The 20,892-nt window shown below is 43.4% G+C and overlaps 1 protein-coding gene and 1 non-coding gene across 3 annotated transcripts in view; both read right to left on the reverse strand.

Annotated features, from left to right (window-relative positions):
• The window catches only part of LOC126191471 (E3 ubiquitin-protein ligase LNX-like), a 683,907-nt gene that overhangs the window by 46,593 nt on the left and 616,422 nt on the right, over positions 1-20,892 (reverse strand). The window contains exon 1 of one of the 2 annotated variants that reach the window (XM_049932347.1): positions 5,410-5,602. The exons of the other annotated variant lie outside the window; for it this stretch is intronic. Within the exon in view, the coding sequence (XP_049788304.1) occupies positions 5,410-5,488 (79 nt within the window). The 5' untranslated portion in view covers positions 5,489-5,602. Of the gene's footprint in view, positions 1-5,409; positions 5,603-20,892 lie in introns of those variants that run through there. 2 annotated transcript variants of the gene reach the window in all.
• Positions 6,508-6,581, reverse strand: Trnat-ugu (transfer RNA threonine (anticodon UGU)). Its single transcript has one exon. It is a non-coding gene; the product is annotated as a tRNA-Thr (tRNA).

Genomic DNA, 20,892 nt, shown 5'->3' on the forward strand with positions numbered 1-20,892 from the left:
TAGTCTGCAGGTTGATAGAAACCGTTCCGTCAGTGGTTGCATGCCTACTTAGTAAAACATCCCCACGCTCGCCTCCGTGCGACTCATCGCCTGCCGCAGGCGGGTCTTGCACCTGTCCTAAAGCACTGTGGTGTGCTTCAGCCCGAATTAATGGAGCATTGTTAGTTCACTGGTGGTCTCCGTGCGTGCGCTGACGTGCCGAATAAAGACTGAATTTTTATGCTATTGCGAGCATTGCCAGAGTTTTCCGAATAGTGAATTGCGTGCCCTCGTATTTTACAAAATTGGAACTGTAAACGTAATATGAGCTTTTCTTAAGAATCTTTTGGCGCTTCTGTAGGTCGGAGTCCAGTTGGTGTAGCAGTCAGGAACCTTTCTAAAGTAACTCCTGTGTAAGTATTTAGGCCACCACGATTCCGTTTCGAAAAAATTGAACTAGAAGATTATCGCTTAGGATCAGTTCCGGAAATTTTAGTTGTGGTGTCACCGCCAGACAACCACACTTGCTAGGTGGTAGCTTTTAAATCGGCCGCGGTCCGCTAGTATACGACGGACCCGCGTGTCGCCACTTTCAGTGATGGCAGACCGAGCGCCGCCACACGGCAGGTCTAGAGAGACGTACTAGCACTCGCCCCAGTTGTACAGCCGACTTTGCTAGTGAAGCTACATTGACAAATACGCTCTCATTTGCCGAGACGATAGTTAGCATAGCCTTCAGCTACGTCATTTGCTACGACCTAGCAAGGCGCCATAGCATTTGATAATTAATATTGTGAAGCCTGTACAGTAACGAGGGATGTTCACCAATTGTGGATTAAAGTTAAGTATTCTACCAGTGACTCTTGTTTTGCTAGTCTTATTTCTCTGACCTGTTCCAGACCTCACGCCAGCCTGCGTGAGCTTAATGGCGTGCCTTTCGGCTTCCTCCAAACTCCGTGAATTGGCTCCTGCCAATTCACAACATTAGTCCTACGTATCATCTTGATGTCTAATTCCGTTGCGAACCGTGTGCACCACGACCGTATTATCGCCAACATATTTCGGATAAATAGCTAATCGGTCGTAAAAATTGAAATCCTTTATTTTACAGATCGATTCCGGTCACTGTGCGACCATCTTCAGTGCACACTATTCGAGCCTTGTAGGCCCATATCATAATAACACAACGTTTTCCATGATTATCTCCAACAGATATCTTCACTTTTACTGCATACAATAATTTTGAAATTACAGAAGAACCATCTTGTGACCTCAGCAGCTGCCAATCCAATATTATTATGATATGCGCCTACAAGGTTCGAATAGTTTGCACTGAATATGGTCACACAGTGACAGACATCGATCCGTAAAATAAGGATTTCAATCTTTACGACAGATGCTGCCATTTGTCCAAAATACAGGGTGAGACACTAACTATTGCCACCAAGAATAACTCCGAAAGTGTGACAGGAGCTGAAAAGTTCATGGGACAAAAGTTACATGGGACAACGGGGGCCATAACATGACGTTTGTTTTTTGTTGCTACGTGGGGTCGCTTCAAAGATATGAAGGTCAGCTTTGTTTTTTTTTTTAAATGGGATGCTATAGTTTGGTACTTATTTTCTGGTAGCGGCTATCGAGACGAATCAAATGATGTGTAACAGTAAGGTCTTTGAAGGTCAACGAAGGTCACAAAGGTTGCATGAACGTCCATCTACAGAAGGTGTTCGAAGTGATGATCATTGGTATCAATGCAGTGCTGCAATCTTCTTATCATGGATTGAGTGGTATTCCTTATCACATCGGCACTTATCGAAGCACATGCTCTGACAATTTTCTCTCGTATGTCGCGCAAATAGAAAATATTCGCCAACCATGGCGTATCCATCTAACATGCCAGCCTAGAGGCTGCAATTACCTCTCTGAAACACACTGCACAATCTGCATTTGGTAACGTTAGACGGGTAGTCTTCTACGAATCTTTGGCTCTTTCCTGCAATTAATGCCGCACTGTAATTGCTCGAGATAGACTCTGTCTCAGAATGCTTTGTGTTAAACTACACGAACATCTACTAATGCTTGAGAATTAACACGAAATCCGATTACTGTGGAAGAGGTATCGTGGCATATGCGATGAACTTGGTTGAAGGAAAGGACTGTGTAGTGCAGCAGAGCATAAATAGTTGTTTTCAAATCTGAAACCGCTACAGTAATTACCAATATCCAATAGACGTTCACATGCTTTCATACCTTTCCACAGTAGCAGTCCACCGTCAAAATCTAAATAGCCACATTTGCTACACAAATTCCGCGGTACTTTTTGCCATTTGTAGCCTTGAGCGTAGTACGTAGTTTGAGAAGTAATGAGATTTTACCTTATGACAGACGTAGGATGTGTCACTCGGAAGCTAACTTGCCTCAGCCGAGATAACGGCATCACGCCTTCGTTCCCAAGTTGCATCTTACTGCAAACCAAATGGCGCTTTCTGTGCGCAGGCTACCATAAAAATAACCAACTTACTATTCAGCGATTCGAGTTAATTTGTACTCAGTCAGGCTCGCTACTTCTCCTTGAAAGAACGCCTCAGTCGAACTCACAAGACGGACCACGGTGCTTTCGAGTCGCCACAATGGAAAAAGCCTTGATGACGGCCAGAATCCTCCGTGGAGCGGTAGGACACTCTGCCCTCTCAGCTACGGACGTAGTGCAATAGACTGTATGAAATAGAAATAATCATGTGCAGTTACGTGACGTGTAGCGACATGTTTCCATTTAAAACGTCATCAAGCAGGCAATTGACAACTATTTGTGATAGCGTCACGAATAGCGTGTTACTGTCGAAACACAAGAAAACCCAGACTGTGGATCGCCGAAATAAGTCCAAGATGCACTACAGTTGTGGAAAGAGAATTGTCCAGCTAAAGCCAGCTCCATGACTGTTTTAACACAGCAGTCTTCAACACAAGTCACGGCAACAGTACCACTGTACATTTAAGGTAAATATCGTTGTACTGTCATAAAAGTCAGCAAAGTTTCTGCAAGTTATGAATGGTAACGTTTATTGAGCCAGGTGACCACTGATTATTGTAGTGAGAGACAAAAATAGCTGATCTAGTCGTAGTTGACGATGTCATCTCGGAGGTATGCACCCATCATGTATTTTACAGTATAAAAGATTAGACATCTTCAAGCCGCACTTTATTGATGCTGATTACTTATACAACGTACAGGATCAGTTACGGTATACAGATTCTACCATCTGAGTATCTGGGAAAGCAGTGAGATCTATATCGATTTAATGACATAAGGACGTATTCAGTTAAACTGATATACGTAGATGTGATCAGTTTCTCAGATACAACGGATAATGAAATGTGTATTCCGGAATCGATCATGAGTGTTGTATCGATAATTAACATCAATAATGTACAGCCTGAAGAAGTCTGTAATGTTTCACATAACAAAAGATGGTATGGTAGGCTTACCATTACGAACGTTTTAGAATCCGTGAGTGTTTTTGAAATATTCGTTTATTGCTGTAATTTAGTTTCCGAACCTTTCCAGGCACATTATTTCTATATTATAATCCTGGGTAATGACTCTGTAACAAGAAGATAAATAAAGACTTTAATCCTTTCACTACCATCGGAAGTATGCGCCCCGCGGTAAGTTATCGGACAACCAGTGACAATTTGCTACATGTTATCGCTATGTATCAATGTCCCACTGCTAAAGGAAAGCCCGCTAATGGTTGGCAGAATTCCGATAATTACAGCTTGCACTTGCTGGGAGGGTATGCTGTCCCGAGGTTTCATTGTTAACCCTCTCCTCTGCTCCTCTGTGTACTGCCGCATCGAATTAGTTCGCGCCTGCAGATAGGCAGCTCAATGAACAGCTGCGCAAAGCGGGCTCTATCGCGCCTTCACGACCACTCCGCGTCAATGAATTGCACGCACGTACTAATGTTTACTGCGTCACAAAAAGTGCCCATAAGGAGTATCTGTTATGTGACTTCGAAACTTTGAGAGGTGCTCTAGCCATAGACGTGTCTGTTTTCCGCACGTCTTTTAGTTTTTGCGCAATCGGGTACCCCACGGCGTTCTTATCAGTAACACCAGCCCTCCTCGCTTCGGAAAACGAAACGGCAAGAAATATTTTTTTCATACAGTTACTTCTACGTTATTAATTAAAATAACCAAAAATTAATGATTTTCACTGTAAAAAATTGTACTGAAAGGGTTAATTTACCGCTATGAATAATGGTTATTCGACGAGTCGTATCGAAATGAATTCTATTACTTACTACGACAGTAAAGGCGATTTTGTAATTGGCATCCATCTTGCAGCTTCCACTGTAATTGCCACTTAGCCACAGATCACTAACTTTTTCACTGTTGTTGTTATGGTCTTCAGCCCTGAGACTGGTTTGATGCAGCTCTCCATGCTACTCTATCCTGTGCAAGCTTCTTCATCTCGCAGTACTTACTGCAACCTACATCCTTCTGAATCTGCTTGGTGTATTCATCTCTTGGTCTCCCTCTACGATTTTTACCCTCCACGCTGCCCTCCAATACTAAATTGGTGATCCCTTGATGCCTCAGAACATGTCCTACCAACCGATCCCTCCTCCTAGTTAAGTTGTGCCACAAACTTCTCTTCTCCCCAAACCTATTCAATACCTCTTCATTAGTTATGTGATCTACCCATCTAATCTTCAGTATTTTTCACTATGAATATAAATATATAGTGACTGATATGATAAAGCTGCCAGCATCCAGCATGTGCTGTACAACTGGTTAACGTTATAAATGCCTTCACTCAAAGATATGACATACTACGTCCAGGCAAATATCTGTTTTTTCGTGCATATCATACAATCGGTGAGCAGCCAGGCGCTTTGATTATTTTGTTCATAGTTGTTATTTATCAGCAAATGCCGTATATATTTCAGAATAAAATTCAGTCTTCTGTAGCACAGATATTATCATTTCGCTTCACCTTTTTCGACAAATTAATTTGTCATCTTCAGAAGATTAGTGTTGGTTTAGCAATTGTCAGTATTTGCTTCATATAAGCATAATGGCATAATATTTCGAAAACTGTACATATTGTATGTTATTGTATGTGATTTCGAAAAATGTACATATTGTATATGACTATTGTAAACACAGATTGACATATTGACAGTTTACAGTAGATGAAGCCGGTAAAGCGAAATAAAAATATCTGTGCAACTGGCGACATTATTTTATTCTGAAAAAAAAAAAAACAACTTTGTTCTAAACTGGTGTTAACACGAATGTAGAAAAATAAAAAAAGTTAAGTGGTTGCAGTTTTCTGAATATTTATAAAGCTGATGTAGTTATTGTCATCTGCAATTAATTTAATGATAAAGTGTTAACACTAACGTGCTGCAGTATATCACTCACCTTGTCGAAATATAGACGCATTTGAGAGGCAGCCGTCTACATATCCTTGGTGCACATGGCAGTGGAACGCAGCACTCATCCTCCACCAACAGAAGATTTTCACACCCCACAGTGACAGCACTCGCTTTCGGCCGCGGCTACTGCGCGTGTACACTAGCGGGTGAGCGGACAGCTCACAAGCGTCACTCGTTCTCAAAAGCCGGCGCGCTACTGGAGCCACCTCCACCGCCGCCTGCCGGTGCCTCTGAAGGCCCACCAGGTGACGTCAGAGGCTGCGTCACGCCTGTTGCCCCTACCTCGCGCTCATTGAGCTGACGAGCGCTATTTTTACATAAGAGCTGCCGACTTCCCGCGCGGCGCGCTTCCGCGGCACGTAATGCGCGACGGCTTCTACGAGGAATCGCACGTCACACGTCACAGCCGCCGGACGGATGTGACCGCAGGAAGTCTCCGGACTTCTTTCTCCCAGGCCCATTCATCACGTACACATCCAGATCACATCGTAGAGGTTCCTGAAGCCGCGATAAAATGAGGAAGTAGGCGACTCTTCCTACGTACGATTGTCCACGAGATACACTATGTGATCAAAAGTATCCGGACACCCCCACAAACATAAGTTTTTCATATTAGATGCAGTGTTCTGGTACCTACTGCCAGGTACTCCATATCAGCGACCTCAGTAGTCATTGGACATCGTGAGAGAGCAGAATGTGGCGCTCCGCGGAACTCACGAGCTTCGAACGTGGTCAGGTGATTGTCACTTGCATCATATGTCTGTACGCGAGATTTCCACACACCTAAACATCCCTAGGTCCACTGTTTCCGATGTGATAGTGAAGTGAAAACGTGAAGGGACACGTACACCACAAAGGTGTACAGGTCAACCTGACAGAGACCGCCGACAGTTGAAGAGGGTCGTAATGTGTAATAGGCAGACATCTATCCAGATATATATACGAAGACAGTAATTTGTTCTCGAAAGAACAGTTACTGTTGATGACCGTGCAGCTTTTCCCTGGAATAAATGATGACTAACTGAAAACCTCAGCTGCCGACAGGTGTTGTTGATATACCTCAATGTGGACAGCTGAAAATGTGTGCCCCGACCGGGACTCGAACCCGGGATCTCCTGCTTACATGGCAGACGCTCTATCCATCTGAGCCACCGAGGACACAGATGATTAGCGCGGCTGCAGGGACTTATCCCTTGCACGCTTCCCGTGAGACTCACATTCCCAACTGTCCACAATTCTACATATATATTGTACCTTATAGACATTTGCCCGCCCACTCATTACTCGCGCACGCTTTGGCGATTCCCGTAAGAGTTTGCGAATGCGCACAGGTTGCCCAAACTCTTACGGGAATCGCCAAAGCGTGCACGAGTAATGAGTTTCACTGTGATGCAGCAGTCACCAATTCGTCAACTTTCTGCACATCGTCTGGAGTGTGTGCAGTACGAGGCCTGCCGCTGCAAGGACAATCCTCAATACTGCTGTGCCCGCTTTCATCACGTAACCAGCTTGCCCACCGACTAACTGTACTGCGATCGACAGCAGCATTTCCATACACCTTTTTCAACCTCTTGTGGATGTTTCCCACTGTCACGTTTTCATAGCATAGAAATTCTATGACAGCATGTTGCTCCTGACGAACGCCAAGTGCAGCAGCCATCTTGAAGACATGTTGTGACGGCGCCACTCAGAACAGGTTGAACTAAGTTTGAAAACAAGCGGGAAGGATGTATCTATACGCTGTAAAACTTTCACACATGCAGAATGAAAACAGTATTTTTACAAAAATTGTGTGCATTTCTTTTGGAGTGAAGAAATGACACCCCAGACCTTCACCCTTGGTTGTCGGGCCGCTGTCCAGGGCGTTTCCAGGGACGCGTTAATTGTTCGTCGGAGGTCATTTGAAAGCAAGACTCATCACTAACGACAGTTCTACTCAGTCAATGAGCTTCCAGACCGAAGACGTGTCTGGAGACACCCCGAACAGCCTTATGATACGAACCTGACTGTCACCCGCCATACGGCCCGACAACCAGGAGTCATGGCCTAGGGCGCCATTTGTGTTCATGGCAGGACCCCACCGTTTGTCATCCGCCCCGCCGGAAAATGGTGTATACGAAGTCTGACAAATATGAAACGAGACTGTTGCTTCAACTTTCTGAATTTAATAAATTGTGATGGGAGCATTCAAAGTTGGATCTAGTAAAGCACACACATATCGGCATTCGTTCCTCCCACTGCTCAAAACACTCTCGAATAATGTCTTCCACTGCGTTGCTAAGCATCTCCGTCAGTTTTGCCTTCCGGCGGAGCGGAAGAACATGTCTCTAACTCAGTACGTTTTCCTGGTTGAAATGACTCTGAGCACTATGGGACTTAACTTCTGAGGTCATCAGTCCCCTAGAACTTAGAACTACTTATACCTAACTAAACTAAGGACATCACACACATCCATGCCAGAGGCAGAATTGGAACCTACGACCGTAGCGGTTCCAGACTGTAGCGCCTAGAACCGCTCGGCCACACCGACCGGCATGTTTTCCTATCCTTTATTGCTTTTTTACTCTGTCAGTGATCTGCATACGAGCAATATGCGGGGGTGTATTTACTGGAGATTACCTTAAAGTTGCTGGGTACTAGGTCAAAGATCGGAAAAATGAAAAGGGATACTACAGCAAATAGGACGATGCCTTAATAACGCACTCTGGCTTTCAAACCCACCTACTATCGACGGTGACTTATTCATTACATTTTTGAATAAACCCTAGGAATTGTCTGTTTCAACTTTAAGTACTGCTTTTACATGCCAAAGTATTTTGTGTCTCCAAAATAAACTGCTTTATGTGCCAATTATGTCTGAATAATAAATCGTGTAACTCGTTTTTGCGTTAACTGTTATTTCATGATTGTTGTTATCGTTTTATAGCTGGCTGAATGCTCACAAGAAACTTGTTGGCAGTAGCGTAGCTACTCGATAAAAATCAATAAGAGATTCAATGATAGATGTTACATGCTATTGCTATTGCACGTATATATGAACTTAATACTATTGTAAAACATTTATGAATAAAAAAAATGTTAAAATTTGGGATTCATACCTGATAAAAACAAACGCCATGCTTAACAGCTTGACGGGCAGTGAACGTCTTTCGTGAAATTCCTGCTGCGAGATTATAGGGCAAATAAACAGCAACTTTCAACTACGGCCATAACTTCCTTGTGCTAAAGACACACATGTAACCCTGTGACAGGTTCTATCCTGTTCAACTTATTTTTTAATTTATTTATAAATTATTAGGCACTTCCGGGCGTAAGAATACAACTCGTACTATGTTGGAACCGGTTGCAGAGCCACAGTCTGGATGCGAAGAGATATTTTCCATGCTACGAGCGTGTGGAGCGTCAGGTGACAGCGTAGCTGCGTGGGCGTGAGTGTGTGCTCGTGCGTGTAGGACTGCATACAGAACTTGGCGAGGAAAGAGCAGCGTCTGGGAATCCCAGTGTCAACTTGGCGCTCTTCCTTGACAGCGCTTCTCCATATCCTAACAAAAAGCGTGTATGCGTTAATGCGGCCAAATACGTAACTGCAAGCTTGACAATAGCGAAGTATGTGCGAGTATTTTGTGTAAGCATGCACAAATACTACTCGTCTTCACAAACTACGTGCATTACTTTGCTCGTTTGGCTAGCTCTGCCGTTGTGTTGAAGAAGAAAAAACACGGAAGATAAAACCGTGGTGTGTGGTACAAAGACTGGTTACTAAAACGAAAAACTTATTCTCACTATTAAGTTAATTGTGCGTTTAGGGTATATCCGTACGACTTGAGACTGGCACTAGTATTGCGGTTTCTCACGAGTTGAAGGGAATATGAAACCATAAACAGGCATCTGTACACTCTGTAATGGGTGAGTCTTGACTTATTGTGTACCGCATTCTTCCTGCACTATATTAATAAGTACATTACTTTATTTCTCCTCTTGTAGCTGCTTCTTGTAAAATTTGTCTACTTAATTTGTCTGTGACAGGTGCAATTACTTTGTATTTTGTTTGAAGTATAACATATGCTATATTCCTCTTTGCTTTACTGTGATAGGCTCCTGAACTGAGGTTGGCTTTCATATGTTGGAATAAACTTTCCCAGCAGAATTCGATCTTGCAATGTACAATGGAGAGTCCACAGTCTGGTGTGTTGTACAGAGCAAAATGTGTACTCGCAAATATGAGTATGCCGTCGAAAACACGGAAGCTCTTCTTAATTTTGAGTGTTCAAGATTACTGCAGTGTAACTAATAACTTGTGAGAAGCATTGTTAGTGACAGGCAGGAGTAGTTCTTAAGGCAACCATACACAGTTCTGTTGATTTACTGCTTTAGTGGACAATATTTGAATTATTTTGTGAAATTTTGTAAACAGAACTTTACGATGAAGACTCAGTTTCAGCAGCGGTTTTCAAATGGTTCAAATGGCTCTGAGCACTATGGGACTCAACATCTTAGGTCATAAGTCCCCTAGAACTTAGAACTACTTAAACCTAACTAACCTAAGGACATCACACACACCCATGCCCGAGGCAGGATTCGAACCTGCGACCGTAGCAGTCCCGCGGTTCCGGACTGCAGCGCCAGAACCGCTAGACCACCGCGGCCGGCAGCGGTTTTCAGCTTCATTCAAGAAGAACACTCCATATTGGATGTGTCATATGGGAGTTGTTAAACAGAGATCTTTTAGTTCAATCAGAAAAGTGCGGACAGTATGGGTGTTGACGAGGAGATAATTTAAATGCACATTTGCTTTTGTGGGGTAAAGATAATAATTACTTTGAGGAAATTCAGCGCTTCGGCAGAAATGCAGGCATCGTAACGAAGTAGGTCTGTGTAGCAATAAAAGTCGAAATTTTGTCGCAGTAAACTAGGACACTTCTAAAGGTCGAAAGACATAATAGCAACAATTCAGAAGGGGATGAGACTGGAGTTTAGCCTATCTCCCGCGATATCCAAACGGTACGTTGAGCAAGCAGCAACGAAAACTAAGGAGAAATTTGGGAAGTGCAAGACGAAATAAAATGTTTAATGTTTGCCAATTACGTTGTAATCCCGTCAGAATCGGAAAAGAGTTTGGGAGATCAGTTGAACCGAAAAGATAGTATATTGAAAACAGATTATAAGATTAACGTCAACACAAATAAAACAAGCGTAACTGAATGTATTCGAATTAAATGAGATGAGGCCGACGGTATTAGGTTAGAGAATGAGACGCTGCAAGTAGCGGACTTCATGGGTTTTCAATCCCTATCATACATACACTGAGGTGACAAAACTCGTGGGATAGCCGTATGCACATAGCCTATACGGATGGTGCTAGTATAGCGTTCACAAGGCATTGGCGTAGCTGTCATTTGTATTCACATGATTCATGTGAAAACGACCATAAGAGTGTGCCGTGTATACCAAATTTCAGGCATTATCCCTCACAACGGACAACGCAATGACCGACTGCGTTGTTTTAACGACCGAGAGCAGCGGCGTTTGCGTGGAGATTTCAGTGCTACAAGACAAGCAACAATGCGTGAAATAATCGCAGAAATCGAAATTTACCGTTGATAGCTATGGCATCAGGCGAACGACGCCCCTCCGGGGCTCGTGGCCGTATCGGTTGGACCCTAGACGACTGGAAAACCGTGGCTTGGTCAGGTGAGTCTCGATTTCAGTTGATAAGAGCTGAAGGCACGATAGAGTGTGGCTCAGACCCCACAAAAAAAATAGACCCAAGTTGTCAAAGAGACGCTGTGCAAGCTAGTAGTGGCTCCATAACGGTGTGGGCTGTGTTTACATGGAATGTACTGGGTCCTCTGGTCCAACTGCACCGATCTTTGACTGGAAATGGTTATGTTCGGCTACTTGGAGACCATTAGCAGCAATTCATGGACTTACGTTTCCAAACAACGATTGAATTTTTATGGATGACAATGTTCCATGTCCATCGAGCCACAATTGTTCACGATTGGTTTGAAGAACATTCTGAACCGTTCGAGCGTTTTATTTGGACACTCAGGTCGTCCGACATGAAATCCATCGAAAATGTATGGGCCACAATCGAGAGGTCCGCCCGTGCACAAAATCCTGCGCCGGCAACACTTTCGCAATTATGGACTATTTACTATAAAGGCAATATGGCTCAATATTTCTGCAGGGGACTTTCAAGAAGTTTTGTGTCCATGCCACATCGATTTGCTGCACTACGCCGGGCGAAAGGAGGTCCGACTAGGTATTTGGAGGTACCCATGAGTTCTGCTACCTCAGTATATGAAGGGTGTGGTAAATAAAAGTAGCCCGGAGAACAAAGCTCCAAGCTACAAAGAAACATAGCACAGAAAAGGAAATACAGTACTAGCCTGAGTGGACTGATGGCCTTTGTAGTCTGGTCCCTTCAACCCCCACAAACCAACTAGCCTGACTATAGGAGATGTTGACCACCATTCGTCTCTTGGCACTTTTGCACCGTGGCCAGCAAGCTGCTGAAGGCGGATCGTAGCTGGACTGCTGGAATTGTTGCAGTCTCATCCGAAATGTTCTGCTGCAGTTCTTGAAGACTATGAGGGTTATTGCGATACAACTTAGACTTGTGTGTTCCCTCCACAAAGTAATCGCACACTGACGGATCAAGTGACCTGTGTGGCCACCTAAGGACGTGATCACACTGATCTCTGTCAGGTGTGGAGACTGTCAGGCATGAAGATTGTGTAAATGTGCTCAAAGTTTCGACCGGCTGTATGGACAGTTGCTCCATCCTGATGCAAGTAGCAGTAGATCTGTTCCTCCTCCGTTAATGCTGACACAAATGTTAGCAATATAACAGCCCGAAGTCAGCGTCTCATGAAAGAAGATGGGCCCAATAATGTGATGTGCAAACACTGCACACCAAAGCCCAACCTTCTGATAATGCAATGGTGTTTCACGGAAGGTATACTGATTCTCTGCTGCCCAGAGCCTATGATTCTGTGAGTTGACATAATCACTCAAGTGAAACCAGGCTCTATCAGACATAAAGAACAGAGCCATGTCCAATCCATTCATTGTTAATGAACAGCCGTTCACAAAATTGGAGGCGCTGAGGAGCATCGGCTGGTTTTAATGCAGGAACAACAGACACTCGATAGGGATGCATGTGCAGGTCCAAGTAGAGTATTCGTCCGCATGATCGACGTGATACGCCGGTCTATGGCGATATGAGTCGATTTGGGAGAACTATGAAACATTTTCTAGTGAACTGCAGCCACATTTTCTTATGTGCAGTTACGTTTCGGAATGTTTTTTGACTTGTTCAAAACAGATTCTGTCTGTCACCATTTTCGCACTAAGCTTTGCATGGCCTACTTTGCAGCACTTTGACACCATTAAGCTTCTCAGCAAACAACTGACCACACCGTTTCTATAACTGTATTGTCACGTAACTTTCCACAACGAGCTGCTCGACTGTGAGTACTAGCGTCACCTTCGCAATGCTCCAGTCCCACTAACAACCCGCATTACGTTCTGAACCGGTGTGAATCACGTGGCAGATGTACACGTGGTGTGCGCGTCACGGAGTATGGCTATGTGCATACATTCACGTCCAGTTGTATCCCCTCGTGCGGGCCACTTTTATTTGCCCAACCCTGTTTGTATGCACACACACACACACACACACACACACACACACACACACACACACACACACAAAAATCTCAAACTACACATCGGATCAAAAAAGTTTTAATTCCGATTTGTTTCGCTCGGAGAGGGACTTCCAATGATACCACACTCGACCCACCCGCCCCACTCCGTGCGTGGAGGGCGGGGAGGGGGAGGGATGGCAGCTTTGAAATCTTCAATGGGAACTCCCGCTTTTTTATTGCAGATTTCGATTCTATGACAAAATATACGTAAGTTTTGTCTAAAGCATTTCTTTATTTCGCCACAGATGGCGCTGTAATCACAGAAATAGAAATGGGTACACAATCGTAATTTACGACATGTTACTCAGTGGCCATATGCTACTCAGTGGGTCTTGACTATCCAATTGCACGTGTGACTCCAGCTCCATGCTGTGAGGGTAGGGTGGGCCAGTATGAAATTCTAATTCGAAACTCCATTCGCAACGCTGTATTCCTCCGACATTTCGACGCGCCACTATGGACGTGGCTCGAGGCGAACGCTACTTTACTTTTCCAATGAAAGTAAGTGCTCAAATTTAGTATTGCTAACTTCAGTACACTGCTTTTCAAATGACCGTACACCGGAAAGAAGCATATCTGCGGGAAGGTCAGTACAGGCGTTTCTCATGCGGTAGACCTTATCTTCAGGGCCTGCTGGTACACGTTATCTTTTAAATATCCCCACAGAAAGAAATCCGGCTACGCCAAATCCGGCGACCTAGCGGACCAATCAATAGGGCCACCTCTGCAGATCTACTGGTCCAATATCTCCCGTGCTTCAATTGCCTAATGCGCTGGGCAACCGTCATGCTGAAACCACATACGCTGTAGAACGTCCAGGGCAACATCCTGCGGTAGTTCTTGTTCCAAAAATGTTCGATATTTGCGACCAATCAAGTTGCGTCTATAAAATATGGACCAATGAGTTTATTCCACATGATACCACAGCATACGTTAACCGACCGCCCGCATCTCGTGGTCGTGCGGTAGCGTTCTCGCTTCCCACGCCCGGGTTCCCGGGTTCGATTCCCGGCGGGGTCAGGGATTTTCTCTGCCTCGTGATGGCTGGGTGTTGTGTGCTGTCCTTAGGTTAGTTAGGTTTAAGTAGTTCTAAGTTCTAGGGGACTTATGACCACAGCAGTTGAGTCCCATAGTGCTCAGAGCCATTTGAGCCATTTTTTCGTTAACCGACCAAGGACGCTGATGGTCAGCTTGCAGTATCCACTGCGGGTTGTCTACACTCCACTAATGCATGCTATGCCGGTTAATGCTTCCATGGTTTGTGAATGTAGACTCATCGGAAAGTAGAACCTCGGCAAAGAACGTGGGGTCGTTTGAATTTGTTGACGTGCCCATTCACAAAACACTACCCGGTTATGGAAATCGGCGCCTTGAAGTTCTTGGTGCAGTGACACATGGTTTGGATGATATTTACGACGATGCAGTATTGTCACAATACTACCTACGGACTTAACGGAATCACGGTGTAATTGCCGGGCGCTTATCCGTGGTTATGGTGCAAGTGACTGTCTCTAGTACAGCTGTTTGATTAGCTTCTTGTGTAACACATTTACTTTGTTTCCTTTTGCCGGTCTTTGCGCTGCCATTAGACAATTTACAGCCTTGTAAAAGAACGAACGAGAGCGAGCTTTCTCTGGAAAACGGTCGGTATACAAGCCGACAGCGGTCTCAACATTTCTTCTAGATTCTCCGTGAATCAGGATCATTTCCATTTTTCTTTTGTGGTTGCAACATTCATGGTTCACTTATACTTCTGTTCTACAAATGACAGGCAGGGGTGCAGGCAATAAACACTACGCAGATATCGTAATATTTAGAGCCGCTGTCTGTTCTACGTCTGCTCGACACGTGAGTTCCGGCCGCGAACGTATTGCCTGTTACGACACATCGTAGTTCGCTACATGGCGATGGTGGCGCGTTGAGTGGTACCCTGTTCAATATGTCGGAGGAATACAACGTTGTCAGTGGGGTTTCCAACTACAAGTTACGAGACACTGGTCTGTCCTCCCCTCGCAGCGTGGAGGTGAGGTCCCACGTGCCATTGGATAAGGTCGTAAATTACGATTGCGTACCCATTTCTAGTCCTCTGATTACAGTGCCATCTGTGGCAAAACGAAGAAAATGCTTCAAACTTCATACAAAACGTGGGTAGATTTTGCAGTAGAATCGTAATCTGCAATAAAAATAGGGGTTCTCATTGAAGGTTTCAATGTTGCCCCGTCCACGCACGGAATTGGGTGCGAGGTCGAGTGTGGTATCATTGGATGTCCCCCTACGAGACAAACCAATTAGATTACAACTTTTTTTGACCTGATGTGCGTAGTTTTCGAGATATTTCAGTGCCTTCAGTTAAATTGAACATCCCATATATATATATAACAGATCGCCGTTCTCCTGATTTGCAGTGTCAAACTTGAGTGAAGAATTTGTTAACACTGGACATAAATTTAAATATTAAGAAGTCATTTACGAAAGTATTTGGAGTGTAGCCTTGTATGGACGTGAAACAGGGACGGTACACAGACTAGACAAGGAGAGAATAGAGGCTTTGAATTGTGGTGCTCTAGAAGAATGCCAAAAATTAGGTGGGTAGATAGGATAGCGATTGAAGTAGTTCTCAATCGAGGCTAGAGAAAGATGTAGCGTGCGTCCTGAGTAACGAAGTAATAGTTAATTAGGCAATGACGGGTGTGAGGAAGACCAAGGGTTGAATACAGATGGCAGGTTCAAATGGATGCAGGTTACAGTAGTTATGTGGAGACGACGAGATTTTTACGAGACAGGTTAGTGTGGAGAGCCACGTGAAATCCCTCTTCTGACTGAGAACGAAAAGCCAGGCTCTTGCGCCACTGCTTCTCCGTTACACGTGGTCGCCTGTCAGCGTGCCTCTGCCGCTCTGACTTACCGACGGCCGGACGCCTCGAGTACCACTAGGTAAGGGTTCGTTAACCTCAACGCCCGGAGGCAGCAGAGGACCGTCGCGTGGCCCAGTCGGCGCACGTAGTACCGCTCACGCTGCTGCGACGCGGTCTTCACTCCCCGCACAAACACGGGACCTGCTGTTGGAAGTGCTCTCTGGTCTGCACCACTTCATTAGCAGCAGGATGTCTCGTTTCTCATCAAAAGAACAGGCCAGGTGCGAGTAGCACACGACCACTGAGAGTCCCGTACAAACTTAATTACGTATGTAGTAAGTTCATCCACCCCAGGAAGCGAAAATCTCGACGATTTTTGATTGTTATCAATCTTGATACTGGCAAGATACCCGACCCCGGAATTCCCATACTGTCAAGAATTTTGAGGTCGGATAACAAACGACGAAAGAAATGCTTTTTTTCGTTTGATTTAATTTCAAATTAACAATTTTGTGAGTTTCTCCTGACGTATACAATTTTCAAACAACTTACGGGAATTCAGCCAGGTAATATTTACAGCGTACGCCGATATTTCAGCGGGAGTACACCCCGCCATTTTCAAGGCACAAACTGCAACGAACAGGCGACGCACAAGCAAATTTAAAACCTCGGTTCTTGAAGTAATTCAGGAAAGACAACACACGCACACACTGAACCCTAATGCCACCAATGATGACCAGAGTCAGAGGCATCCATAGTGAAAGACTACGAACTAACAGGTGAGGTAACATTGACTCTATCCTTCTATTTTTTGAAGAGGGAGAAAGCAGGATTACAAGCAGAATCCCCATCCCAAGAAGCTACTGGCAGAAGTAAAGCTGTGAGGACCGGGCGTGAGTCGTTCTTGGGTATCTCAGTGGTAGAGCACTTGCCCGCGAAAAGCAAAGGTCCAGAGTTCGAGTCTCGGTCCGGCACACAGTTTTAATCTGCCAGGAAGTTTAATCTCCATCCCTGTTTACAAGGTTGCTTGCTAAGTTAATCTCAATAGCTTCCTTAATAACACTGTCCCAATAGCTGGACGTGCATTGTATCTCGGTATTGTTATATATCATAGGGTGACCAGTACCCAAACAATGATCGGTAATAGCAGATCTACGTGACTGCTGTAATCGAGTGTGCCGTTTATGTTCAGTACATAGGTCCTCCACAGTCCTGATAGTCAGACCAATGTGTATCATGCCACGGCAACAAGGAATGCGATGTACACCCGCCTTACGCAAACCAAGATCATCCTTAACAGAACCTAAAAGCACTCTAATTTTAGATGGAGGTCGGGAAACACATTTCACATCGTATTTCCGTAAAATACAACCGATCTTGTTGGAAGTGCTTCCTGCGTAAGGCAAAAAGGCAGTCGACTTAGGTATCGACTCAGTATTATCATCAGTCACCCGACGCACAGTTCGTCGACAACGCAACTCACCTTCAATCTGTATTTCACTATAACCATTCTGACGAAATGTAGCTTCGAGATGGGCCAACTCAGCTGGCAAATTCTCAGTGTCGGAAATGACATGTGCCCTGTGTGTCTAGGTACGAAGTACCCCTTCACGCTGAGCCGGATGGTGACAACTACCAGCCTGTAAGTACAAGTCAGTGTGAGTACGTTTCCTGTAGACTGCATGTCCCAATGATCCATCAGCCTTCCTCCTATCCAAAACGTCAAGAAAGGAAAGGCAACCATCCTCTTCCACGTGCATCGTAAAACGAATGTTCGGGTGGATCGAGTTCAGATGGTCTAAAAAAGCATTCAAATTCTCCCTACCATGACGCCAAACAACAAAGGTATCATCAACATATCTGAAGAAACATGCGGGATTGAAAGGCGCTGACTCCAATGTACGTTCCTCGAAGTCTTCCATAAACAAATTTGCAATCACAGGAGACAACGGCCTACCCATCGCAACTCCATCTGTCTGCTCGTAGTACTGGTCATGGAATAAAAAGTAAGTGGATGTCAGCACATATCGAAAGAGATTAGTTAATTAAACACCAAACCTAACCTCAATTAAACGCAAAGAATCAGAAAGAGGAACACGAGTGAAGAGTGAGAGACCACAAAAAAACTTACTAAAATAACAGTCATTCAACCACATTCCATTCAAACGACGTAAGAAATCAGGTGAGTTCCTGATAACAATTTTCTGATATTTGTTTTCCTTTACTTGTACTGTGAAACCTTACTTCTTACCAAATTTCGTGAATCTAGGTCGACGGGAAGTACATTACAGGTTGTGATTAGTCAGTTTGCGAGTATCAAAATATGTGACATAAATGGCCGAGTCTTTTGATTGCACTGACTTAGATTTTTCAGTTTCTTACAGCGCCGAGGGAACGCAGATCTTAGTATGCGACATAAATTTTATTTTGATACGTCTAACCGTTCCTGAGGAAAAGGTGTCTTAACAGATCGACGGACAGACATTCAGTCGGATAACAAAATAATGTCAAAATTTTTTTCATGTGATATAATTATAAATTTACAATTTTCGGAATTTTGTCCTTAGTTGTGAAGTGACATCTTTATTCTTGCCAAATTTCATGATTTTAGGCCAATACGAAGTACTCTACATGGTTTTGATGAGCGCGTTTGCCTGTTATTAATTGTACAACCTGTGAACGTTGTATTTGTAGTATCACACTTCAGTAGCTTATCTTCCTGTTCAAATGCAGACCTGAAGATGATCTGCAGTACAGAATGACACCGATAGTCGTTAATAAAAAAAGAGACGTTACTGTTCCAAAGACATGGCTTCAATTATGAAATACTGTAATGAACCGCCCAGGTATCAGGAGAGGAAGTAGCAATTAATGTTTGTAGTTTGGGAAGATTTTTAGCGTGTTTCGAGTGCTGGCGAATGGATTTGAATCCTTATTTTGTGGATATCATAACATCTTGCAGCATGCAAAATAGTTGATGAGGTAAAAAAATACGCCTTTCTGTGCTGCTAACTTTGTGTGCGATATAACAGATGCCTAGCGGCCACCAGGTTGAATCACTTTTCTCAGAGTTTCCACTAAAGGGATTACTATATACTAAATGCACATTTCAAATGAGTGTTTGTCTAAAAATAACAAACTTAATTTGACTTCACTTGATTTCTTCTTCTTCCTTGGGCTGGTTCTGAAAAGGTAATATATTATTCTCATAGCCGATTTGTGAGATGCTGGTGTGAGCGATTAGACAGAATATTCAGACACAAGCATTAATTACTGAACTCTCGTTTCTTTATTCGGGGAAGAAATACTTTGAATAGGGATATGTGCTATCTATTGTAATTATCTTCGAACCCAAATGTGGTCGATGAACCAAGCTTTCATTTAAATAATTTTAGACAAACAAACATAGAGACATTTCATGTCTATGGTGAAAAAGAGTTAATAAATGCTCAGTATTTTAATTATATATCGTGTGGTAAATTTATTTAATACGTACTCATAATTATCTCATTTATAAGTCATTCTGCTATTTCATGTTGATTTTGTCGTTGTATATCTGTTTGCACAAATAGCCGCCATTTTTATAGTTCAGCAATTTTAATTATTCCCAATTAGTAAAAAGCTGTAGGAAGTAACGAAATCGAGGTTCAGATGAGACAATTCCTTACGGAAATGAGGTAGATTCTTTTGCTCTACATTGCGAATGCTGTCATGGGGTATATAATTTGTTAAAAGTCTAAATTTTCTCAGTTTTCCGAACGTTAGGACATTTTGAGTACATCGCTCAACTTCTACTAAACCTACCGAGGGTAAATATGCCAGTAATTACAGGCAGAAAAACTAAAAATTACGTTTCTATAAACAAACGGGGAAGTTCTTTCTCATTTATTTAGTTTATTATATTTGATTTTGTGTTTACGGTACTGTTTGCATCGAAAACATTTACACAAATGCTGACTACTGGAATCAGATGTATTTTGAAGTCGAATAAGTACAATATTATGGTAGTACGAGTGCAGATCTGTGTGGTAGACGCAGCGTCGCTTCGGAATTCTCGTTGCACCAGAAGATTCCGATTTATAAGTAACAACTATATGTTAAATCCTTTTCATCGTGACATTTGTCCATTTTATTATTCTTATAAAATGAGTTTATGCTTAATACTATAAAAGGAATGTAGACGTTAATTTGAATTTTACAGATCTGTTTGCATTTGACGTCACCCAATGACCAGAGATTGTTGTTAAAGGTAGGCTGCCTTATTGAACATGGTCCGCAGCTCGTGGTCGTGCGGTAGCGTTCTCGCTTCCCACGCCCAGGTTCCCGGGTTCGATTCCCGGCGGGGTCAGGGATTTTCTCTGCCTCGTGATGACTGGGTGTTGCGTGATGTCCTTAGGTTAGTTAGGTTTAAGTAGTTCTAAGCTCTAGGGGACTGATGACCATAGATTTTAAGTCCCATAGTGCTCAGAGCCATTTGAACCGTTTGAACCTTATTGAACAGCGCTAGACTACGGTAGAAGTGTACATGAGAACTGACAAAATTTTAAAAGCAGTATGTTTTCGTTTTGTCCTATATTTGTATTACTGTAGTATTTGTAGAAACACTACTTCTCATTTGTTCCATTTCTAATCTGACAAATTCTGATGACGGCTGTGCCCGAAACGCTTTAGAATGAATAATTTAAAAGAAAAATCGATGAAGGCGGGCAATAATTATTATACTTACTAGTAACAATGATCCCGGACTTGTACAATGATTTTATGTCATTTATAGAAAGAAATTATCTTGCAGTCTCTTCTCGTCCAGTATCCTAACTAATTTCTTTTCTTTCTCTAAACAGTTTTCGGTATTTGTCTTAACTCATTCACACTGCTTAACACAATCTCATTTCTTATTTT

The sequence above is a fragment of the Schistocerca cancellata genome, chromosome 6 (assembly GCF_023864275.1).
Source record: "Schistocerca cancellata isolate TAMUIC-IGC-003103 chromosome 6, iqSchCanc2.1, whole genome shotgun sequence".
Lineage (NCBI taxonomy): Eukaryota > Metazoa > Arthropoda > Insecta > Orthoptera > Acrididae > Schistocerca > Schistocerca cancellata.